This window comes from Talpa occidentalis, unplaced genomic scaffold (genome assembly GCF_014898055.3).
Source record: "Talpa occidentalis isolate TD23 unplaced genomic scaffold, MPIMG_talOcc4v2.1 talOcc4.12, whole genome shotgun sequence".
NCBI classification, from domain to species: Eukaryota; Metazoa; Chordata; class Mammalia; order Eulipotyphla; family Talpidae; genus Talpa; species Talpa occidentalis.
In genome coordinates this window covers 65,006,164-65,032,277 of record NW_023601212.1, presented here as the reverse complement: position 1 = coordinate 65,032,277, position 26,114 = coordinate 65,006,164, and the positions used below count along the sequence as shown (strand labels likewise).

Here is a 26,114-nt window from a genome sequence, read left to right as displayed (position 1 = left end):
GAGGGTAAACCTGAAAGTGTGCCCACGCGTGCAGGTATAATGGGAACCTTGAGACTCTCAGCTAATGGACAGATCTGGATAATAGGGAAGCATGGGACTAGGAGTTTCAAGGAAATGTCAGTTTATTGGGTCTTTGAGGAGCATGTGAGTGACAAGTCAGAGAAATATGAAAACGACACTCGGTAAGTTTCAAACTGTAGCATGACTACCACCCAATTCCAATTAGCAACCCCATTCCCGTTGGAAGCTGGTGTGTAGAAGTGCTCTTCTGGCCCTAACTGGGTCCCAGGTGAGGACTTGGGTTCCTTATAACCAATGAGCAGCATCTTTTTTTATATTTAACTTGACAGTGTTTCTACCTGGTTTGCAATCCATTTGTCCTACTGGGACTGAAGCTTGCTTGGCACCACTTGGACCTGCTTGCCCTGTTACCAGCTTCTCCTAAGGGGTGGGTATTATTTCCTATATCCTTCATGCATAACTGATCCAAATCTGAAACTGGTGCTGCTACCACCCACCTTGGAAAAATATCTCTCATGAGACCCCCCCAACTCACACCCCAAATTCAAGTTCCTTAGATATAGCAGCTAATTCAGGGCAGATGGGGGTAGCTAGCCACCACAGTCACTGAGATCTGGACTGGGAACAGTGGTTCGCTAGCTCCCACTCTTGAGCTACCTGCCCTGCGGCTAGGTTAGTGTTCTGAGCTTGGGTTCTGCCTTTTAAAAGTTTTTTTTTTTTTTTTTCATTTTTATTTCACCACTGGTCAGATGCCAAAACCCTGGTACTTCTTCCGCTGGAGTCTATACAGGCTAATAAGAACATCTGTGAATGCCAAGTAAATAAAATGTTTCAGTCTCCTTGCCCCGTGCATCTGATCTAAGGAATCTTATTCTCCCAACTGTCCGGCTCCCAGTGATGTCTCAGACCCTCAGCTCCCCCAAGCCTCATCTATCTCCATGTTCCATAGATACATCAAATTAAACCTAAGCCTCATTCACTATCTTCCCTTTTCACACATCACCTCTTGCATAAATCCGTCCTTCTTCTCTCTCTGGCCATTACTCCCCAGTCCTGTCACCCTGGCTCTGCTGATGCCCCATCTCTGACCACATATGGTTGGTCTCTAAGTCTGAATGGCTCTCAAACCTGGCCTTTCCCTATTCACACTGACATTCCCTTAGATCAGTTTCTATTCCTGCTACTAGATAACGGTTATGAAATACCACACTTCAGACACCGGTAAGTACTTTTCAGGTAGTATTTTAATGAATTCTCTAAAAAACCCTCTAAAGTAGGCATTACTTATTACACTGATTTTACAGATGAGGAACTGACTTTCAGAGAATGTAGGTATTTTGCCCAACATCTTGGGATTAGTGAGTGCCGGATTAGAACCCAGACTCACTGGCTGCAAAGCTCTATCACTTCTTACAGCTTCTCATCACCTCCTCAGTTTATAAGCGCCTCCTCCTTGGTCTCCCTTCTTCCAGCCCAATGCATTCTCCACACTGCTTTCCATCTAGAATATTCTTTTTGTAAAAGATATATCCAGTCAGGTCAGTTCCCCACTTTAAGGCCTCCAATGAGCCCTCATTCCTCCCAGGATAAAGTAGAAATACCTGGACAAGGCACACAAGGCTTTCTCTGTGGTTTGGCCCCAAGCACACTCCAGACACACAAAACTCTTTTCCACACTTTGACTATAATATGTCATTCCCTCCACCTGGGTGTGTAACAGAAGGCATTCCTGGGAGCCAGAGAGAAGCACAAGCGTGGGTAGAGCAATGCTGAGTGTGCACGTACCAGCTCAGGGCCAGGCTGGGACTCTGAGTCCAGGCCCTGGTGACACCAGAAGGGACTTGTGTTTTGAGATTCTTACAAAGAAATTTATGTGGAAAGAATCTGTGTTTCTGGAAAGGAAACATTTCAGAAAACAGGAGAGACACAACCAGGGAAGAAAACAAAAGACAGAAGTGAAGTGAGAACACATACGTAAAAATTAAAAATTAGAATCCCTGCTGAAGGAAGCTCTGGATGGCATATGGAAGATTCTAGGTGGTTGCGACATTTGCAAAGGAGGGAATCATCATTCTTAGCTCACCAGGTCACTCTTTCCATTTTTATCATACTCCTCATCCACAGGAAAGCTGCCCTTTCCTAGCTAATTCCATCAAAAACATATTTTAAAACACTGTATTAAGTGCTGGAAAACAGATTTAAAAGACCAATCTCTGATTTTGCAAAATTGAATATAAACTTGACTTGTAATTTGAGGTCCCTGCAGTCAGAGATTAGGGCTTAGCTGACTTTGTATCTATCCCTATGTATAGCAAAGCCACAGAACATAGCCAAAGCTCACAAGAAGTGGAATGAATCAGTGAATGAGTGAACAAATGAGTGAATGGGTCTGAAGGGTTCTTCGTAGGTGGTCCCCAGTGCAGAGAATGGATTCTGGCCAATAATTAGGAAAGCTGCCTGAAAGTAGAGTGACGAGTGATAACTCAGAGCAGCAGCCTCCATCTCAGCTATGCACTGGGGGTACCTAGTTACCAGGCTGGGGAAGATCAGCTCCAAATGCAGACAATGCCTCCCAGCATGTGGCAAAATAAGGTCCTGCCCTAATTCTCAAGCAAAGAAAAGGATTCAATACATGACAAACTGTGTTCCTGCAAGACTAACAAAAGCAGTATCTAAAGCTATGCTGTTCTTATTTTAGCACTTTCATTTTTTTCAAAGCGAGTTCCTTTCCCCGCTAACTGTAAGCTATTCCTGCCAGCATCTTTGAGAGGCAGACCTATAAGCACAGCCCCATTTTAGGGAAACAAAAATTGCTGTTAAAGGTCATGGAAAATTGTCATTGCTAGTGACAGGCATCTTTAGAAACTGTATAAAATTCACCCATCTCTTAACTCTTGAAGTCCCAGGAGTGGGATCTGACTTCAGAATTGTCAAATTCTGTCAAATCTATTCCCCAGCCCACCTTGTCTTTCACACTCCTAAGATTTTTCTACATTCAACATGACAATACAAATCTTCCTCTTCTTCCATTCAGGTTAGAGCTTCATTAAGAAATTCATCTTTTGTCTTTCACGTTTTGCATATGTTGTCCCAATTTCCTAAGGCATTATTTTAGGAACATTTAATGGGCAGATTTTCTAAGTGTAGGGGCTAAGTAAGGAGTGTGCAAGTATCTCTTCTACATTTAGTCCAGAGTGCTCAGGAGGGGGAGTAAAGCATCCTGGGAATTGTTAACCTACAGGCTCAAGGCTTAACGTAGAAAATACAGCTTGACATCCCCACCCCTCTTCGGCCTCTTCCCTGCCCCCAGATAGGAACTAGTCATGTTCTTGATATTGTTTGGTTAAAAAATAAAATAAAAAGCCTTTATCAAGTATAGTAGACATTCCTTTGGTGTTTGTCTATTTTCTAAACCTGGTTCTCCAGCCTTTCCACTGGTCCTGTACGTTAATTAGTTTTTTCCCAATAAATTCTTTTTCTACTCAAGTTTGGTGAGCATCATTTTCTCAATAGTACCTTATTGCTTGGTCGTGTTAGGGTTAGGGTGACCAGAAGTATATTTTAAGATTTAAAAGGACATGATAATTTCTTGCATTTCTTCCCCAGAAGAGTCCCAAAAGGCTTCCCTAGCTCCCCCTTTTCCATGGGGCTGGGGTAAATGCCAGTGTTGCTCTTGCCCAGGTGGGCTTCACTCAGGACCTAGTTATTATTTGCTGCCAACAACTCTGGTGCTGCACACAGAGCTTGCCATTCATTAAGCATATGTTCTGGGTGTCCAACGGAGCCAAGCCTTCCCGTTCTCTGCTATCACTGTGCAAATAAAAGCCAGAAGCAGACCTCTTTTCTGTCTGGTTTGCCTCATCATCCAAAGATTTGAAATGAACTCATGGGTACTATCTTGCTAACTTGCATTTTATAATGGGGCCAAAGCAGTGTGATAAGAGGTCAGTTTCCACCCTGCAGTTTCCAAAAACTGTCCTGGTTCATGAGTCAGATGTCTAGGATGGACCAGCCATTTGGGCAGAGAAAACTTCTGAAAGAAAGATCTCATCAATCTTTATCTAGTTCTCTTTTCTGAGCTGCAGATTTAAATATACAACTTCATGCTCTGTCTGGATGTCACATAAGCACCTCTAACTCACCACTCTGTAGATAGAGGTGCTATGCTAACTGTCCTCTTCTTTTAGTAACGGAACTTCTCAGGTTTTAATCTGGCTTTTATCAAGCCAGTCAAGCACTAGATTTCCTAGCCTCTCTTGCAGCTAATTGTGACCATATGACTAGGTTCAGGACAAAGGTAGGTAAGAAGTGATGTGTGTAACTACTGAGTCACCTCTGTAAAGATGAGCTTCTTCAGATGTGGTACATATATACCATGGAATATTATTCAGCATTCAAAAAAGATAAACACATGCAATTTGCAGCAACATGGATGACGTTGGAAGGGATCATGCTCAGTGAAATAAGCCAAAAAGAAAAAGAAAAATACCGGATGGTCTCACTCATAGCAGGGATCTAGAAAACTTAAATAAGGGACCAGGAAAATGAATAACTATAAGAAAGTGAAAATCAAAATCAACAAAAAACTATGAACCAGAGACACTTTTTGGGGGGTGGGGGCCGGGAGGGGAGGGATTGGGGTCAGAATGGGGCATGTGCAGTTGTATGGGGGAATATAAAAATAAAATTTATTATTTAAAAAATAAATTAAAAAAAAAAAAGATGAGCTTCTTCCCTGCCCTCTGCTGTCCTCACTCCTCCCGGTTGAGAAATGTCCATCAATGGAGCCATCTGTTGGGAAAGGTGAACTCACCCCACTAGCTCTGAACTGCTACAGAAGAGAGGAAGCTATTTTCTGTTACTGTATTTTACGGTCTCTTTGTTCAGGCGCTTAGACTATAATATAATGCAAACAACTCAATCTTTTTCTCCTTCATTTATACGTTTCTCCTCTTCTATGGCTCCAGCACACGGACAGCTTCCCTGAAATCCCAAGCCAGACTTGCAGGCACCTTTGACACCGATTCCCTCTCAACCTCCACATTCAACTATGCCAGTAATCCTTCCTCCACGTCTGGTCACTGTTCAGTTCTCTCTGTCCACTGCACCATGTGAGTTCAGGAGCCCTTAATGTCTTGGCTCTCTTCCTGGGAGGGTCTCCTAGCTGGTCTCTGCTGCATATCTACCCATACCCTCCCCACACCGAGGTCCACATGACATTTGTAAAATGCACATGTGACTGTGACACTCTCTCTGACCTTTTCAGACTCCCTCATCTAGCACTTGGGGAGCATAAAGGTTCCTTTTATATGGGGCCACTGCCCTCCATCCCTCCTGTAGCACTAAAATCTTCAACCACACTAAAATATTTGTAATTTAAAAAAAACATTGTGTCCTCCTTTGATTCTTGGATTTTGCACATGCTGTTCCTTCTGTAAATTTCCCTTCCCCATCCCACTTTTCCCAATGTATGCCTACTTTTCCTTCCATTTTTGCTCCACTATTACTGCTTCTAGAAGCTTCTTATTCTTTCTGAAGCCCTGGTACCTCCAGAGCATCCTATAGCATTGCCTAAGGAAACAGTCACCTGTTTTCACCATTAACAATCTCTTCCCTGGGGACATTTTAAGGCTATTCTATAGTAGGTACTTAATCCATTTGTTGAATGACTTTATCCTGTTGATAGACTTTATTACTTGTATACTAAGTATTTTTCCCTACCTACCCTTACATTGTTCCTTGTAGACAAAATATACTTACCACATCATAGACTATGGGCTTAGTCACATGACTTGCTCTGGCCAATGGAATATGAGTAAACGTGTCTTAAGAAATGTCCAAGCAGAAGCTTAAAAGATATTTATGTGGCTTCATGTTGCCCACCTTGAAGACTCTGCCATGAGAACAGCATGCTCAGATATCTGCTCTTTCATCCTGAGGTTTGGAATAAGAAGACAGTTGGAACCTGGCCAAGTCCACCAATTCTAGCCAACTCCCAGCTGACCTGCAGCTGACTGCAGCTTTCATATGAGCAAAAACTAAATGTTCATGAGCTATTGAAATTTGGGGGTGGCCTACTGCTACATCAAGATGCTGACTAATCTACCTATTTGGGGTTTATCACAGTATTGAGGGCCTCCTAAGTGCCAAACACTGTGCTAGGGGTTTTGCATAATTTCGTTTTAATTATTACAACAACCCTGTAAGCTAAGTTAGCTCCCCATTTTAAAGTCAAAGAAAATAAGGTAAATTATTAAGCTAGTATTCTAATCCAGGTCAGTTTGACCCTAATCCCCACCCACCCACTCTCAACTTCTGAGTTTGCCTCCCCAAGAGCCAAGGGCATGGGAGGCGAGACCTCGCAGGACCCTGACAGAATGAGAGGGTTCTAGTCCTAATGCAGAGCTCACTTCCCAGCGTGCTCCAGGCGCTGCAGGAAAACAGGGGAAGCAGCATGTTCTTCTGAGTTCTTCCTTGTTTTTTGGCCCGTAAAGAACTCTAGTCATCCAAAATGCCTTTTTTCATTTTTAGAGAGCCAAGAGCTATCTTGAATACGAAGATTTTAAGCATATATATGCCACAGCTACTTCCTGTGTAGCTTCTGGGTGCAGATCCCAGATGGGCTCTGACATGTCAGCAGTGTCTGCCTCCTGGGGTCACATCCACTGCCTCCTGGGACCATCATCCACTCCTTTCCTTTATGTCTCAGTCCTTTTTCTTCTTTTTTTTTTTTTTGTGGAAGGGTGAGGGATTTTTTTTTTAAAGATTTTATTTATTTATGCATACAAGAGCTGGGGTACAGCCAGAGATTCAGGGGGTGAGAGGATTCACCAGAGACAGAGTAGGGAACAGAATAGGCAGACTGACTGAAATACACTGCTGAGGGGAGCAGCGGGCGAGTCAAGAGAGGTCTGCTGCACCATGTGGGTTGCTCCCTGGCCAGCTGGGGATGGAACTCATGCTGTAGAGGCTGCGGATTGCTTTCATAGTGTGGTGCTTAACCCCTTGCGCCACCAGGGAGGCCCAGGTCTCAGGTTTTAATCAAAAACACTAAATGCTATGCTTTCTCTCTTTTCTCTGCAATGTTTCCTGAGTCTTGACAACACTGAGTCTCACTACCCACAGGTCCATTAGGGATAACATTATGTCCACTCAAATCAGGAGTTCTGGTTTAACCTTACCCAGACAAGAAAGTCTCCCTAGATTCAGACATTTGAAACAACTAAATCATATCAAACCAGTGAGGCTATATCTTATTCATTTAATTAATAAGATGCCATCACTTGGACAAGTATCTTATTTCCTTTGCTTCTTTGTCTTATTTAATATAGGTAGGTTATATCAGCCTTCCTTCTTAGAAGGCATCATGAATTTGAAAGCCATTTAACACACAGAAAACATTATATCAGGCAAATAAGCAAGAATGACCACCACATCCCATCTTTCTTTATATTCGTGACTGAGGAAAAGAAGGCATCATCAGAACTAAAATAGCTGGAAGGAGTGAAGAGGTCAGAGAGTACTGGGATGAAAGCTGAAACTAGAACGGACTTTCCAGGACTAAGTTCGCTGGAGAAAGATTCATCCCACCTGGTCTAAGGACTTGCCTTGCTTCACCAATACAAGGTCTCATTTAATTGTTCAGAGTGACCCTACCCTGCAGACCAAGCACCAGGTGCTACTCCAACAAAAGCTCTCCCTTCCCAGATGGTGTTTTTCATTCCAACCACTAATGGTCAGAGGAACAGAAGAAAACTGGAGTTCTCTGATGGCTCTTCCCTGAGTTAATACTAAGAGGGAGAGCAGACCGTCCCTCTTTGACTTCCAACTCATCAAAATTATATGGAGAAACCACAGAATCTTAGACCTGGAAATAACCTTAGGAATTACTTTTTTTTTTTTTTAAGATTTATTTATTTATTTATACAAGCACTGCGTACAGTCAGAAGTGCGGGAGGATGAGAGAATTCACCAGAGCCAGAGTGGGGAGCAGAACAGGCAGACTGACGAAGTACACTGCTGAGGGGAGCAGTGGGTGTGGCAGGAGAGGTCTGCGCGCCATGTGGGACCCTCCCCGGCAGCCGGGGATCGAACCGGTGCTGCAGAGGCTGCGGGCAGCTTCGCAACCCAGCGCTCAACTGCTGCACCACTTTGCGGGGGGGCAGGAATTACCTCTTTCAACAGATTATAAAATGAAGGTCTCATGGTTATAGAGTATATCTGTGGAGGACATGCAACTTGAACCCAATCCTCAACTCCCAGGTCAGAACTCTTTCTGCTAAACAAGCTGTGACAAGTACTACTAAGAGCGAACTGAGCACTAGGTACGAGCATTAAGACTGCTAGTGTAGGGCCTCCCCGGTGGCGCAGCGGTTGAGCGCTGGGTTGCGAAGCTGCCCGCAGCCGCTGCAGCGCAGGTTCAATCCCCGGCTGCTCCCTGGCCACCAGAGGAGGGTCCCACATGGCGCGCAGACCTCTCCTGCCGCCCACTGCTCCCCTCAGCAGTGTACTTCGGTCCTTCTGCCTGCTCTGCTCCCTGCTCTGGCTCTGGTGAATTCTCTCACCCTCCCGCGCTTCTGACTGTACCCAGTGCTTGTATAAATAAATAAAAAAAACTTAAAAAAAAAAAAAAAAAACTTAAAAAAAAAAAAAAAAAAAAAAAAGACTGCTAGTGTAATAGCAGCATAGAATTGCACAAAGACTACCAAATGAACACAAAATAAAATCTGTGTAAGCTAGCCACTCAGCAGAATCATACTCCTGTGAATCTAAAAATCTAAAGATTGGGCCTTTCCTGGTGGCACAGGTGGTTGAGCGCTGTGCTGTGAAGCTATCCGCAGCCTCTGCAGCGCAGGTTTGATCCCGGCTGGTCGGCGAGGGTCCCACATGGTGCAGCAGACCTCTCCTGTCGCGCCCGCTGCTCCCCTCAGCAGTGTATTTCGTCAGTCTGCCTGTTCTGTTCCCTGCTCTGTCTCTGGTGAATCCTCGTATCCTCCCACGCATCTGGCCTGTACCATGGTTCTTGTATAAATACATAAATATTTAAAAAAAAATCTAAAGATTGTTAGGGGTAGTGAAGCACCCCCCTTTCCTAGTCCAAAAAGAAGCAACCAGACTGGGGGGTGGTGGGAAGGAGGGAGAGTTCCTTCCCAAGTGTTGAAAGAAAATGTATAAGGCTTCTTTCTTGGGGGGAAGTAGAATACAGGAGGGGGGTGGAATTGAAAGGTATACAGGACAGGAGAGGAGCCAGTGGAAACTGAGGTGTCAGCAATCTCTAAAAGCAACACCTCCTTCTCCAGCATAGTAACATGTTAACTCTCTAGAACTGGTAATATCCAAGTGTAGCCTCGCCGTCTCCAGGCATCGACTTGAATAAAAACAGGACCAGGTAGCAGGCATTCCTGGAGATCTCCTTCCCTGCTGCAGGCTGGGTGGGGAGCCCTTCCAAGGACCCCCACAATATTTAGCAGAGCTCCAATATTGTTTTTTGTAGAGACTTCTGATGAATGATGTGTTTATGCTCCATAACTGGAGTCTCTGCCACCAGACCATGAGCTCCTTGGGGACAGGACTGTCTGATTCATCTTACTCATTCTAGCGTGACGCCTTCACGTGCCAGTAACTCAGCAGCTGACTGTGCAGGAATAAAGGTCTTAACTCAGTCATTGCTCTTCTGGGAGTTGAGTTCAGACTGTCCTACCCCCACTCCAGGTTTGGGCTTGATATGCCTCCTCCACATTCTAGAGCACCTAGGTAGTCTCATCATAGTTTTTTTCACCACCATCTCAAAATTACCTAGAAGCTTGTTTGAGTCACTGACTCCACTGACTCAATGTAGACTGACTACATTTTGAGGACAAAATGTCTTTTTTTAAAAATCTGTTTATTCTCAGCACCTAACATAATACTTGGAAACCACAGGAATTGAATACATGCTTATAGTATGGATGAATGAATGAATATAACCAAAAGGGCAGGTGCCAAACGAAACACTAATAGAGGCAGCAATCTTTATCACAGAGAAACTCAAAGGAGTCTCCAAGAAAATACATCTCCAGCTCCCCACTCTGTTCATGGAGTGTGTCAGGGTGGCCGCACAACTCCAGCATTTCTTGCAGCCGCTGCTGCTGGGAAGGAAGAACACCATCCATATTCAGGAACAAAGACAGAGTGAACCCTCCTTCAAGTGCTATTGCTTGAGGGCACCTGTTGCTAAAATAGCAGCTGGTAAGCATTTTGTTTTGTTCAGGACAACAACAACAAAAAACAATCTATTACAGGAAGGAGCATCATGATGACAATAAGAAATCATGAGGCTAAATATATAGCAGGAAGAAATGCAGAATCTAAGCAATGGAAGATGAGGAAGGAGCTGCTAGAGCCTGAGGAAAAAAATGAAGTGTTGATTAGAAATTGCTCAGCCAGCATTAAAAGAGAGAAACAAGGGGAGGGGGGTAGGTTGGGAGGAGAGAGAAAGAAAAAGAGAGAGGGGAGCGGGAGGTGATAGGGAGGGAGGAGAATGAATGTGTGTGTGTGTGTGTGTGTGTGTGTGTGTGTGTGTTTTCCTGGCTCTCTGACTCATTTTTAATCTGTCCTTTCCTTTCTCCCTCCCTTTCTTCCACCCCCTCAAGAGAGAATTCATTGATTAAGCTGGGCTAAAATTTCTTACCTTTCCTCTCCTGGTTTCTCTATGAACGATGTCTGAATGCATCTCACCCCTGGCTGCTGTCCCTCCTCCCTCTCCTCCCCAGCCGCCATTGTTAGCTCCTCCACTTGGCTCAGGCTGAGAGGTAGTTTATCCAGTGGCACCTGACAGCCTCGATGGGACAAGAGGGAAGCAGGACTGGGAACAGTGGTGCCGGGGTGGGGACCAGTGGGAACTAGGAACCAGCCTCGCTAGGGGAGCATGAAGCCCCCCCCCCTCCAGCTTTCTGATAGCTGAAGTAGCCCTGGTAACTAACCTGTTGCCTGCTTCCAGGCAGGGGCAACCTTTTCCAGGGCAGATGGAAGGAGGCACTGACAAAGTAGCATCTCCCCTCAAAATAAAACCCTTAAAGAGAAACTCAGAAAGGCAGCTTAGAAGAGTGCAGCAAGAACTGGCCCAGGTGCTGGAGAACCGGGTTCCTGTCGCTATTCTGTTCATGTTGGCTGTGTGCATATCGCCTCTCATCTCTATAAACCAAGAGAACTGATCTAGATGCAGGGGAGAAGTCTGTGGTCCCTTCCAGGGATCTGAATTGGTTCATAAAAAGCTGTTAGCCACCTATAAGGGCTGTATGTTGTCCCTTCATCTCCCACTCCTTGCAAGGAGTGCTCTTCTTGGGCATACCCCAGGGTGCCTGAGAGAGCAGCCCTGACTCAGGGACCCTCTCCCCAGGGGAAGCTTTGCAGACTTCAGGGAGATGGTGATAGAGACTCAAGGTCTAAGTTCCCCTCACATCAGTAGAGGGAAATTAAGGACATTCAGAATCAGGGAGGGTGGAAGGCCCTAGGAGACCAGAGGAGTGGGGAGGCATGGATCTGCCAAACCCTGAAATTAGAGATGATTCATATTTGAATAATGTGGGAGGGATGAACTCAGAAGAGCCAAGAGAAGAGGCTAACTCTGTGGAGGATGCACCCCAATCTAAACCCAACAGTGGGGAAGAGGCAGGGTTAGGGACCCTCCATTTGGAATAGATTTTAAAAAACCCTGAGGCAATCAATAATCTTATTCTGAAGCTAAGGGAAATAGAATTCTCCTCCTTTCTTCTTAAATATTTTACCCTCTGTTGATGACTTGCCTTGGAAATTTTAAATTTGCTCCCCTTTTCCTACTGACTTGATTTTTTTCAAATCTTCTGGTTGATAACCACAGAAGGGACAAAACTTCATTTTTGCATGCTTCTTCCTATTTTCTCTCCCACTTCACTGTCCCCATCTTGTCCTCACCACCTTTCTAATTCCTTGCTGGTCTCTCGCATCATGGTAATTTCAATGCTTGCCTCTGATCCAGTCCAAGCTGCCCCAACCTTCCTATACACACACTCCCCAACTCCAAGCTGGCCATCCTGCCTGGACCCCTGTCCTCCCCCTCTTAAAGTGTGTGGGACAATGTGTTAGGAACAAGAGCCTTTCCAAACCCCAGAAGGGTGGGGAGAAAGTTCACAAACAGGAGGGAAGATCCAGCTAGAGGAAGTGACTGATGCAGGAGAGAAGCCCAAGGCTACCGGATATCCTTCAAATTACCTTTTCTAGAAGATGTGGAGCCCCTTTCTTGGGGAAGGAAGCCTCTACTCCACTGCCCACTCCTCAAGCGGTACTAAGCGAGAGTGCGAGGCCCTAACCCCACAACCAAACCAACCTCCATCCTAATCTCCAGGAGCTGCAGGGAAAATACTCGGGGGCTCCCATGTGTCTCTCTCCCGGGAAGGAATTAAGGAGATGCTATTCCACCCACCCCACACCTCCGGAAAACCAGCTCTCTTAATTAACCAGTCTCCTCCAAGCCTCGGTTTTTCTAGACAGGTTTTCCCCAGGACTCAGAGCACCACAAACTCAGGCTAAGCCTGAGGGTGAACCGTTGTAAGGAGGTGAAATGCACATCGGCAAGACCGATCTCCTAGGGAAGGAGTCAGACACCTGCATCTCGATCCGTCTCACTTGTCATGGGATTCTCCCCCGACCCCCATTTTTCTCTTACACACACACACACACACACACACACACACCCCTCCCCCCCCCACTTACCACCAGCCTACAAAACCGCTTTAAACACACCGGGGAGAATGGGGGTGAGCTGGGGTGCGCACAGCACAGCTACGGGAAAATACAAAGTTACTGGTTTCGGTAGAAAACGAGACTTACCTGTCAGCCAGCAGAGAGCCACGCACGCCAGCACGACCCTGTCCATTCTCCCCAACTTCCCCCGCCAGGGAAGGAGCGCGCAAAGTGGGAGCGACAGGCGCGCGGAGCTCCGCGGCGGTGGCACGGGCGGCGCGGGCAGCGGGCCCCCAGCGTCCCCCGGCGCCTCCCCGCCCGCGGGGCGGCCGCGCAGGCGGGGCCGGGCTGACCGCGCCGCCGGCGGAAGGCGCGCTGCCGCGGGCTCGGGGTCCGCGCAGCGTCGGCGGCGCCTCCCCGCGGCCACCGCGCACCCGCACCCGCACCCGCGCGCCCTGGCAGCGCCGCGCCGGCCGAGCGCCTCCCCGCCAGAGCCCGCCGCGCGGGGGAGCTCGGCCGCGCCTCCCCGCCGCCCGCCGCCCCGGCTGCCGAAGTTTCTGGGTCACGTGCCGGCCTCGCCGCGGGGGCAGCGCCGAGCTGCAAAGCGCACCGCGCCCTGGAGGCGCGGGTCGGCCTCCGCCGGCCGCACGGACCCTGGGGAGGTCTCGGCGCCCCTCCAGAGCTGCCCAAGTTCGGACCCCCGAGCCAGAACTGGGGGAGGGGACTGGAGCGTCGGGGGGTCTGTGCCTGCTTGGCTCCCCGCCAGCCGGGAGTGCGGGGAGGGACAGAGCGGCCGGGGTGGGACCCGCGGGGACGCGTGGCTTGACCTAGCCCGGCAACTCCTCTAGGACTGTGGCTGTGCCCCTGCCCCTTCTGGTTCCTTTTTGGACAAGGAGCCAAGAGGCTGCGCAGAATTCAAACAGGTGGGCGAACTCCCCTGTCGTAACTTTCTTCTCTTAAATTGGTATGAGGTTGAGTAAGGGCAGCCGGCTGTATTCTGTGTAAAACCAGAATGAACTAAACAATTTGTACAGTTGTCCAACACTGTGGTTTGCAGGGCACGTTCACAAGGATTATATTTATTTATTTATTTATTTATTTATTTATTTATTTATTTATTTATTTATTTAGATTTATTTATAGAAGAACCAGGGTACAGGCCAGATGTGTGGGACGGTGAGAGGACTCACCAAAGGCAGAGTAGGGAACAGAACAGGCAGGCTGGCTGAAACACACTGATGAGGGGAGCAGCGAGCGCGACAGGTGAGGTCTGCCGCGCTGTGTGGGACCCTCACCTGCCCGCCAGTATCGAACCAGCACTGCAGAGGCTGCGGACAGCTTCACAGCACTGCGCTCAACCGCCTGCGCCACCAGCGAGGTCCTCTTTCTATTTTCTTTTAAACTGTTCTGTCTTGTGTGGAAGTAGTCTATAGTATGTGTTGAGACAACTAAGAAACCTATGCTTTGTTTCACAAATACGTACTAAGTACGAGGTGCTTGGAGAAGGCTACAAAGACGAATCAGAGTCATCTTGCCCAGGGAGAAGGTAGAGTGAACACATATTCTTAGCAACATGGGGCAAATGTGATAACAGAGATAGATATAAAGGATAAGGGACCGGCCCTCAGAACATAAGGGAGCTATTTAGTGGAGGGATAGAAACACCCCATCTCAATAGACATTGGCAGAATGGGTGTGATTTGGGCTGTTCAGGGATTGATGGTGGAAAGGGGGCAGGGCAGGAGGAAGTCCAAGCAAAGAAAAGAATGGAAACAACGCAGAAAAGTATAAAATTGCCCCTGAAACCAGAGTGTTTCTAAAAGGTTTGAAGAGTACCTCGAAAGAAAGACTCCATGTACTTCAGAATGAATGTAAATGTGGTGAGGGGATGAGATGAGCCTCAGAAAAGGGGAGAATACTTTTGGGACAGTGGTCTCTTCTGGCAACCTGATATATGAATCCCCTTCTTATTTTTGAGGAATTCTAACTACGGAAGCCAGAAAGTTTAGAACCACCTTTTCAACCACCCCAGCAAGACACAGGCTTGGGCCCCAGGAATGGTCGGGAACCCTCTAAACGAGTGTGCTGAATCTGGAGCAAGAGATGCAAGACACAAGGATAGCAGAGAGTTGGTTTTGCCACTGCGGTGACAGTGGCATTCAGAGTTTAGGGCCAGTGGTGCCACCGTGCTCTGAGGTGTGATTTTGGCTGTGTAGCCTCTCTGGGTTCTGGCTGGTTTTCTGCACCTGGCTCTTCAACCTTCTTGGCAATTCCCTCTTTTGTTTATTTTTGCCAGAGATGTCTGATGCGTGCAATTAAAAACCCTGGCTAATACACTGTGTGAGAGCAATCTGGAAGATTACTTCCTTTCATATACAATAAAATAAAATATAGAAAAGAATAAAGAAGGTACCTAACATCTGTAGGTTCTAGGTACAGCTCTAGATGTTTTATAAGCGTTCTCATTGAATTGTTTTGAGGAAACTTAAGCCCACAGAATTTAATAAACTTTTCCAATAACAGGAAACTAGTAAGTGGCAGAGGTAGGATTTGAACTGAGGTCTCTTGACTCCAAAGCACTTTGCACCATAAAAGGGACATCTAGACCAGAGGGTTGAGGTGATGCTGCATTGATGTGTGTGTGTGTGTGCATGTACACATAGCATACTCGAAGATTTAAATCGTGTTTAATAATTAAGCATATGTAGCAATGGCATTTTATGTAAAATGTGGCATAAGAGCAGGTTCACACAATTGAGAAATTGGAAATGGGAGATAGATGGAGTGAAAAGAACCTGGATGTACATGTGAAGAATGTTCAGAAAAGTGAACTTAGAACATGTGCTCAGAGTATGGGCTCTTGTGTATGTCACCAAGACATTAGGTACCTAGAGAGAAGCTTGTCCCAGGGTGAGTCAGGGGACCCAGGGGCCTTGTACTACATGCTGGCAATTGGTTTTCTGTATAGTACTCTCCAGGTCTGTCTTCTAGATAGAATGGTACTTTTGGTCTATCTGTATCTTTTTGAGTGGATGGGGCTCTGGACCATCCCTAAGGGGATGCTAAGCTGGAATAAATGACAGTGTGTGTCCCTTCTCAATGCACAAAGCATACCAAGCTGATGAAGGGTTAGGAGAGACCATAAGGGTACCCCTAATGACTAAAGCATGCAGCCTGAGGGATGGAAGGAGTAGGGTGGTGGTATTATTTTGTTGTCTTAGGGGTGAGAGTAGGATCCTGGTGCTTTTCTAAGTTGGTTTTATGATGTCCAACATCAGCAGCGCATAAAAGTGCTGACTTGACACACCGAATCCCAGCCTCCACTAAAAAAAATGAGCTGAGAAACTCTGGATGGGGCCAGGAAATCTGCATTTAGCAGCCTTCCTCAAGTGCTTCTGACACATACTCCTGTTTAAGAAGCATTGCTTTATCAGAAGCACTACCAATCACCTTTTGTTCTCCTGGGAGCTGTTGAGTTGACATATGTGAATGAACCTCAGGTCTGGTTAAGTTCTAGTCTGTTTATTCTGGCCAAATAGGACAGGACCCCCAAGTAGAGACTGACTCCTTATAGTCAAGAGAGGGTCTGGATACTCCAAATTTTGCTGCAACAAACATGTCAGAACATAGGTGGGCACAGCAGGATTTCCAGGACTCCCACAGCTGGAATCTTGTGTGATGGGGAAGGGGAGAAACTGACACAAAGCTTTGTCAAAGCCTCACACTAAAGAACAGAATTAGGACACAGAGAAAAGAGAAGTGAGCCACCGCAAGGAGACATGCGGGTAGCTGGTAGCTGGTAGCAACCACATGGTTCTAAATATAATGTGGCTGAATCCTCTTTAAAACATGATTTCATTGCATGCACACAGGCATGCTTGCACATGAATCCTGCTCCTCATAGGGCTTTTGAAAGCACAGAGATGACATTGCATTTCTGCTTCTCTCTGATCTCGAGTTCTAGGGGGAGTCTATGAGGTGTGACTTTAACATATATACCATGTTTCTTATCTAGGTTTTGTTCATCTGTCTTCCCCCTTCCCCTCAGTGCTACCTTTCAGATTTGTTATCTTCCCCATCCTGCATGTTTTCAAAACCAGCCTGAATGAATTATGCATTTTTAAAAAATCTAAATTAAAACTAGGAGCTTAAAAAAAGAAACTGGAGACTCTAGACACACTATACTGAAAGTTGGAAACATTTTCAATCTGGAAGTCCTTACATATTGAGGAATAAATTGTTTCATTAGGAAAACGCTTTAAAGAAAGGAAATGCAAATGTAAAGAGCATGATGCCAAAAAAAAGAAAAAAAAAAGCTGTACTGCCAAGAACAGAGGTAAGTACATAATAAGTAAAAGATTGGGAGAGTGTGCTGAAAATTCCATGTACTGGAAGCAGATTTCAGCCAATACCTGCTGTCTTAGGCTTCAAATCAAACTGCAGTGGTGCAGGGCACTGAAGGAGGTGACATCTGCTTGCGCCATCCTGAGGCCAGACCCCACTAACGGTGGACAGCTGTCTCCTGAGCTAGCTGTCTAATAATGCTTCCCCCACAGAGGTCTATCCAAGGATAATGTGCAGGAAAAAAAAAGAGCCAAGTATAAAGTTATATTTAGAGCATGGTCTCAAATACAAAAAAATGCATTTAAAAGAAAGGAAACAATAAAAGAGCAACAACAGTTATCTCTGGGTAGGACTGTCATTCATTTCTCGTTTTTTTTCTTTATAATTTTCTGTATGGCTAATAGTTTTATGATGTAAAATATTTTAGTAGAGAAAAGATACAGCTGTGCCACAATTTACTCAGTCCCTATACATCCCTAGAAAAAGGAGAGAAGCATGAAAAAGGGGTGACAGGTGTTTTGTCAGGTCTGTATCTTCAGCTAGTTACAAAGCCCCCAAATGTATACCTACTCTCATTCTGCCTCCATCATGAGCAGTTAATCAAGCTAATTAGGAGCAGTTGAAACCTTTGGAGCCCTTATTGAATGATAGTTCAACCTCTAATTTCTTCATAAGTTAGTCAGAAATGAAGGCTGCTTCTCTTTTGTGAGTCCTGTCTTCACTTTCATTTTTGTTTTTGTTTTCATATTAGCATCCTTTGGAGACAGGAACATCAGTGACAGGCCCCCAAATGAATAGCAGGGCAGAATTCAGTGATTAAGCAGCATCCTTCAACCCAGAGGGGGTAAAAATATAGGGGGAGTGGCTGCCTGTGTTTTATCAAGGCTTTGGGTGCAAGGTTTTGATGATTAAGCCAGAAGATTGCTTCTCAGAGCCTAAGCACTCTCCTAGAGCTGCCTTCTTCCCTGGCACAGATTAAAGACTGAACCAAAGGGAGGGAAGTGAGCCAGAACAAGTAAGTCATCCAATGACCTCACTCCCAGAAAATGGGCAGGGAGGGGAGCTGGAACAAGAAGTCCAGAAAACTGAATATCATGAAAAGCAGCAGCTCAAACTGGAGAAGGGTCATTTGTAGGTTCTCAAAAGCCAGTGTTAAAGACTGGCAGCCTTGACCTTTGTCTTGGAGTTGTGGGGTGTGGCTCTCCCAATAGAAGTATCATTTCTGTATGCACCTGTAGTGCCAGCAAGGCACTGAGCAGGTTTTCTATCCTCGAGCTCTAGATGGATTTTTCAGGCTTTTAATGATCTTTCTACACCATTTGTAGTGATGCAACCAGGTGCAGGGCAAGCAGGGGGCTCGGGGTGGGGTGGCCAGGAGGCTGGTAGGCTTCCTAGGCCCCAGCGAATCTTTACTCTCTCTGGCCTTCTCTCACTGGTCTCTACCGCACTCCACTGCATGGCCCTCTACTGCCACGTCCTCTGCTCTCTGCTGCCTGCATCCCTGTGTTACCGCCCTTATAGGCTCAGTCTCTCGGCTCAGGTGTGCCCACTTATGCACGCCCACACCGTACTCCATGGAGGTGCCTCCATCAGGCACGTGTGTAATACCTCAGGTGTCGATCATTGATGCTAATGACAGGAGGGTGGAAAAAACCTGATCGCTTTCATTTATCCTACACTGTGCCAATCCGAGCCAGTACCTTATACGCACAGAGGTGATTAGTATATATTTGTCTAATTACACATTGTTCTAGGGTACACTTCTTGGCTTTTGCATATCATCTCTCCTTCCCTCGCCCCTGCATTCATTCATTTATTCCATATGCATTATCTTCTATATTCTAGATATTATGCTGCCTAGATATTTAAGATGAATAGGAATTGAAAGATGAATGATTCAGAGCCCCTTATGTCAAAGAGCTTAGAGTTGGGTTAATGTTTCTCTCTCTCTGTCTCTGTGTGTATGGGGGGGGAGAGAGACAGTCATGGTTTTTAACTGTCACAATGTGGCAGAGCCTATCTTAGGACATGTACCAGGTATAGTGGGGGGAGGGAGGACAGGGGGAGGGATCAATTACCTCTCAGAAGTTCTGGTCAGAGATATTTTCATGCAAAGGTGACCCCTGAACTAAGTCTTAAAGATGATTTGGATAGAATTTCTAAAAGCAGAAATGGAGAAGGAGGTTATGTAGATGTACAAGCAATAGCAGGGGTGTGAGTGGGATTCGTTGCCCAGAGCATGGCTTCACAAAGGGCAGAGTCAGCAATGGAGCTGGAGATGTAGGCTGATGTTAGACCAAGGGGAACCAGGCTATGAGGTCTGGACTAATTCCAAGGGCAATGGACCACCCATAAGGTCTTTAAGCAGAAAAACAGGATTAGTCTTTGTAAGGGCAGGAATGACACAGTGCAGGTTTTCTAGGATCCCATGCAGACCGGGTAAAGGAGGAGTCAGAGTCCTCAGTGGTTTTGCAGGTTTTTATTGGGGTTACCAGGTACATGGCAGGCAGGAGTACTGGGGGGTTGGGGGGCTGGGAGGCTGGCAGGCCTCCCAGCCCCCAGCAGGTCTTCACTCTATGGGTTCTTCGGCCTTCTCTCGGCTTCTGCTTCTTCTTTCTCGGCTTCTCTTTCGGCTTCTCCTGGCGTCCCCGTGACGCTGCCCTTAAAAAGCACTGTCTCAGCCCAGGTGAATCCCATCTACCTCTGCCCACACCCTACTCCAGGTGCCCGCCATCAAGACCGCAAGGATCCATCATCTATCCTGATGGCGGGAGGGCAGAAAAGCCTGACATTTTTCCTTACCCTACAGTCTTCAGCCAGATTATTCTGGCCACAGGGTGTAGGATAAATTGCTGGGAAGAGAGACTGCCTCTCCCACATAAGAGTTCATTCTGAGAGCCAGTAGGAGACAGGCACCCAAGCTAGCCTGCAGGGCAGGAATGCAGAGCAAAGAGGAAGTGAAAGGTGGTAGAGGGAAACACCAGTGGCAGAATCCTTGTGACCTGAGGAGAGGTTGCATGCGTGTAACAGAGCAACCAGGAGGAAGTCAGGTTGAGTTACTCAGAAATATGGCAGTGCATTTAGACGGTAGCTGGAGAAGATGGGGAACTTGGGAATCCCCTTTTGGCAAAGTATCATGTAATAAACATTCTGGAGCATCTATCATGAACAGCTTGGAATTAGAATGTTAAAGAATCAAGGATCTCAGATCTACTCACAGGCTGTGCAGATGTCACTTTACTACTCTAAGCCTCCACTTACCATCCTGCAAAATGGGGATAATCACAGAATCTATTGCACAGGATTCTCAAGAGGAGAATTGAGGTAACCCTTGTTTGTGCAGAGTTTAGCACAGAGTCTCGCTCAGGAGCTTTCAATGAATGTTGCTTACTTTTACTACTATTATTGCATAAGTTAGAAGATACCATCTGAGCAATATCAGAGCCTTAAACTGGCATCAGTAAAAGACTAGCATTAGGGAAAATGTTTTCCTAAAACACTGTCTTCTTGGGTGGTTTTCCTAACACTCCCTCAGCTGAAAATCACACCTCAAACTTAATATAAAAAAGGAAGCCACCCAAATCTCCAATGGCTTCTCACCCATTTAGTTGGAATCCAATGTCCTTATAGTGGCCTTGCAAAACCTAAGTGATCAAGCCTTGCTCCTCTCCAACATCTCTCTACTTCCCTCCCCTATTCCACTCCAACCAGACTTTGCTGTTCCTTAAACATGCTCAGTACATACTCACCTTGAAGTCTTTGTACTTACTATTTCCTCTGTCTGGGATGTTCTTTGTCTGACATCTTCTTGATTTGCTTCCTCATTTCTTACCAGTATTTACTTGAATTTAATTTCCTCAAATAGAGCCTTTTCAAACCACTTTGATAATACACCTTCATCAGCACCTATTCCCTTCTGTTTTATATCTCTTCATTGGACATATCGACATATATTCAGACATCTTACATACACAATTTATGACTATTGTCTGTCTTTTTGCTATGTTATAAGCTTTGTTCTGTTCAACTTTTTGCATTGATAGATCTGGCTACTCAGTAGACTTTACACATATCTCTTTGAATGAATGAAGCAGTTTCCTCCTAGAAACACTTTTCCCTTGTTTTCCCTGTTTTTCTCCCTGCTACTTCAGAACTTTCTTTTCAGGTCCCTTTACTGGACTTTGCTTTTTCTAGATGCTTTTTAAGTGCTGGTGTTCCACTGGACTCCATCCTGAATCTTTTTTCCTTCTTACTGTCACCCTAGGTGATCTCAAATCCATTTCCATGAATTTAAATACCATTTAAAGATATGTAGCTTACTTTCAAATTCTGCCTTTACCCCATGACTTAGATAGCCCTTCATTCTCTAGCATTCCTGAATAGGAAGTTTATTTGGCTGGAAAGGGGTGGGGGAGTCTGTTCTGATTACATAGTACTTTACTTAAGTAAGATTGAAAAATAATTGTATCAAAGAAGGAGAGAAGCAGAGGGGCTTTTGACCCTCTTTGGCTCCAGCATAGTTCTCCCTCCCTTCAGTCCACACTACTTTAGGAAAAGATAGCAGTTGGCACTGAGTTACTGGAGCCCAAACCTAGAGCTCCTGCCTTTCTTTCACTGCTCTATTCACGCCATCAATTAATTCTATTTTTTCCACAAAGTGCAACTTGAAGTCATCCTTTCCATGTCTATTGATGTTCTCTGTTCTAGGTCACCATCATCTCTCATTTGAGCCCTGAAAAGCTTCCTAACTGGTCTCTCCATGTCCATTCTTGCTGCTTTGAACCTATTCTCCAAATAGCATCATGACTCCTGTCTTAAACTGTAAACCATATCATGACTTAAAAAAAAAAAAACCTTTAAATGGCCATCCACATACTTAAAACAATACTTGAACCCCTGACACTGGCCATGCCCAAATCCCCGCTGATGACACTAACTCAGCATGTATCATTCCCCTCCTGGCAACATAGAGCCACAGCAACCAGTCTTCCATCTCTTCCAAAGATATACAAGCTCTTATTTATCTAGGGCATATCATCAGATATGCTGTTCCCTCTGCCAGCTCTTTACCGGACCAGCTCCTTAAGGATACTGAGGTTGCCCTGGTTACCTATCTAAAACTTTAGCAGTTAAATCTAAATATTGTTTTAAAATGTTAAAATAAGAAAAAGCCTTGGGCTTTCTGCTCCTCCTGGTTCTACAAACAGCCGCCTCTTCTTGTGCAGTGCCAACATGTCCCTCAGAGACCATGGTGAAGGTCAAAGTGAGTAAATTTGGCTGGATTGAATGCCTGGCCACCAGGGTTGCTTTTAACCCTGGCTAAGTCCACATCCATCTCCTAGGAGCGAGATCCTACCAATATCAAATGGGGTGATGCTAGTGCTCAATACATGGTGGAGTCCACTGGTGCCTTCACTATGTTGGAGAAGGCTGGGGCTTATATGAAAAGTGGGGCCAATGGGCCTCCCTGGTGGCACAAGAGGTTAAGTCAGCACAATGAAGCTATCTCAGCCACTGCAACACAAGTTCGATCCCCAGCCAGGGAGCTAACCCATATGGCACGGCAGACCTTTCCTGTCTCGACTACTGCTCCCTTCAGCAGTGTATTTCAGTCAATCTGCCTGTTCTGTTCCCCACTCTGTCTCTGGTGAATCCTCTCACCCCATTCACCACACCTCTGGCCTGTACCCCAGTTCTTGTATGCATAAATAAATAAAAATAAATCTTTTTTTAAAAAAGAGTCATCATCTCTGCCCCCTCTGCTGATGCCCCCATGGTTGTGATGGGTATGAACCATGAAAAGTATAACAAATTCAAGGTTGTCAGCAATACCTCCTGCACCACCAAATGCTTGGTCCCCCAGTCAAGGTCATCCATGACAACTTTGGCATTCTGGAGGAACTCATGACAACAGTCCATGCCATGGCTGCCATTCAGAAAACTGTGGATGGCTTCTATAGGAAACTGTGGTACGATGGCCAAGGGGCTGCCAACATTACCCCTGCTTCTACTGGCGCTGCCAAGGTTGTGGACAAGGTCAAACCTGACCTGAATGGGAAGCTGAGTCGCATAGTCTTCCAAGTCCCCACCCCCCAAAGTGTTGGTTGTGGATCTAACCTGCCATCTGGAGAAAGTTGCCAAATACAATGACATCAAGAAAATGGTGAAGCAGGTTTCACAGTGCCCCCTCAAGGGCTTCCTGAGCTACACTAAGGACCAATTGTGTCCTGTGATTGTAACAGTGATACTCCTCTAACTTTGATGCTAGGGCTGGCATTTCCCTCAGTGACCACTTTGTCAAGCTAATTTTTTGGCATGACAATGGATTTGGCTAAAGTAACAGGGTGGTGGAGCTCATGGTCCACATGATCTCTAAGGAGTAAGAGTCCCCTGGACTACTAGTCCCAGAGAAAGCACAGGAGGAAGAGGGGGGCCGTCAGTTGCTGGAGAGTCCTTCCCCTACTCATCCACACTGAGAATCTCCTGATCTGTCACAGTTACATCTCAGACCCCCTGAGGAGGGGGGGCTTAGGGAAACCTGTCTTGTCATGTACCATCAGAAAAGTACACTGAAACCAGCCAAAAAAGAAATAGAAAGTATTGGTCAATATGAAGTAGCAGGGAATGAATTTATCTAGCAGTCTGGAACAATAACAACAAAAAAAATTGGTCAAATTATAGGAAATAATGTTTTCAGACCCCGGACATGAGGAAGAAGAGGTGAGTTATTTCTGAAAGAACAGAAATAAATAAGGTTGTGGTTTGGAGAGAACATCTAGAATGCAGTAGTCATAGGGGAATCCTGGTGAGCACTGCCGACTCTCGAGTTGGGGAGCTGGAGTTGGTTGTTCTGCTCTGGCTATAGCTCACAGGGCAGACTACCAGAAAAAAGGAAGTAGCACAAAGAAATAGCTTTGGAAATCTGCTGAGGCTTTTCCTTGAAGTGCCATCTGAATACTGATCAGGGCATGTGGGAGGAAACTACACAGTTCTCGGGAAAGAACAACCTGAGAGGATTTGAAAGAACAATCCTTGAAACTCACATAGAGCTAGAAATAGTTTGTGTTTCTATCAGCCAAAGTAGAAAAACCTTCATATTTATGCGTTGTCAGGCAGAGTACTCAGAAAGATGTTATATCAGTAGAAAATTAGTCCTTAAAGGTTGCTTGATTCCAAATAACAAAGAATAAAAACAAGGATGAAAAGGTACAAAACCCAACTTCAGCTGTTTCCAAATACAATAACTCTGTTTCAGAACAAACCACAAAATGTATATAAGAATACGAAAATATTCAGCTCTCAACAAGGTGGAATTTATGACTGTCATACAATCAAATATTACTAAGCTTGCAAAGAAGCAAGACAATACAATTCACAAGGAGAAAAATCAATCAGTAGAAACAGACCCAGAAATGACATAAATGATAGAATGTACAGACAAGGACATTTAATAGTCCTTAAAATTATATTCTGTGTTAAAGAAGGTAGATAAAAGAACAAGTAGAAATGTGTAAACAGATTCAAATATATGCTAGAGATAAATGTAATTCTAGATAGAAAACAGATTCAAATATAATTCTAGAGATAAAAACGAAATGATCTGGTAGAAAAAATACAGAGTAGGATTAATAACAGATTGGATATTGAGAAGAAAAGATTAGTTAACATGAAGAAATAGCAATAGAAACTGCAAAATAGAACCAAGAGAAAAAAGACTGAAGAAAAAATAAACAGGGTATTAGTGAATGGTGGGTAACTCCACACAGCCTAAATGGGTGGTGAGGACATTTTGGGTGGATGGACATGTCCATTACCTTGATGGTAATGGTGGCTTCTCAGCTGTACATATATGTTAAAGCTCATTAAATAGTATACTTTAAATATATTAAATTTATTGGACTTTAAGCATGTTTCAACATTGGTATAAAAAAGGTAATATCAACATGGGAGATGGCAGTAAGATGAAAGAAGACTTGGGAGATTAAGTGGAGGGCAGGGGGAACAATAATTTTCCAAGTTTCTTGTCTTTTTGAAAATATGAGTAGGGATATCTTTTGACTAAAGAAGTTGTTATAAGAGTATGTTTTAAAATAAGTATCTTAAAAAATTTGTGGGCGGCCACTGAATGAAGCAAATTAGAATGTGTAACTTTGAAAGTAGCAGAAGACAAAGTAGAGCCAAAAATACTAATCAATACAAATAAAGCTTTGTATAAACTGGGTTTTATATAAATTGAACCATACACTACATACCCTGCTGTGTTTGCCTTTTTTCATTTGACAGAATTACCTTAAAATTTATCCATGTTGAATATCAATAATTCATCCCATTTCATTCATGAGTAGTGGTCTACTGTACAGATAGACCACAATTTGCTACCAAGTCATCTTTTTTATTTTATTTTTTTATTTTTTTATAGAGGCATGTTTATTTATTTATTTATTTATTTAGTTTGTTTGTTTTGTTTACACATGCACTGGGTACAGCCAGAAGCACGGGAGGGTGAGAGAATTCACCAGAGCCAGAGCGGGGAGCAGAGCAGGCAGAAGGACCGGAGCACACTGCTGAGGGGAGCAGCGGGCGGCAGGAGAGGTCTGCGCACCATGTGGGACCCTCCTCCAGTGGCCGGGGAGCAGCCGGGGATCGAACCGGCCCTGCAGAGGCTGTGGGCAGCTTCGCAACCCAGCGCTCAACCGCTGCGCCACCGGGGAGGCCCACCAAGTCATCTTTTAATGAATACTTGTATAGCCCAGTTTGGGGTTCTCCTAAAGAGAACTGCTATGAAAATTCATGCACAAGTCTGTGTGTGGGGATATATATATATATATATATGCACACATACATATATATATATTTCTCCTAAATGAGTGGGATTTCTGGGTTGCATGATAAGTATATATTTAACTTTTTAACAAATTGTCATAATTCTCCCACCAGTAAAGTATTAAAGTTGTAGTTGCTTCAGAGCCTCACCAACATTTTATACCTAAATTAAATAGACAATTTTCTAAAAAAGGCACAAATAACCAAAATTTGTTGACTAAAAATAA

General features: G+C 45.0%; 1 protein-coding gene across 3 annotated transcripts in view; it reads right to left on the bottom strand.

The window, feature by feature from the left end:
• The window catches only part of ILDR2 (immunoglobulin like domain containing receptor 2), a 62,950-nt gene extending 49,977 nt beyond the window's left edge, over positions 1-12,973 (bottom strand). For all 3 annotated transcript variants that reach the window (XM_037506560.2, XM_054693506.1, XM_054693505.1), the window contains exon 1: positions 12,868-12,973. In XM_037506560.2, the coding sequence (XP_037362457.1) occupies positions 12,868-12,913 (46 nt within the window). In that variant the 5' untranslated portion in view covers positions 12,914-12,973. The remainder of the gene's footprint in view (positions 1-12,867) is intronic.
• Positions 12,974-26,114: the final 13,141 nt, after the last annotated feature.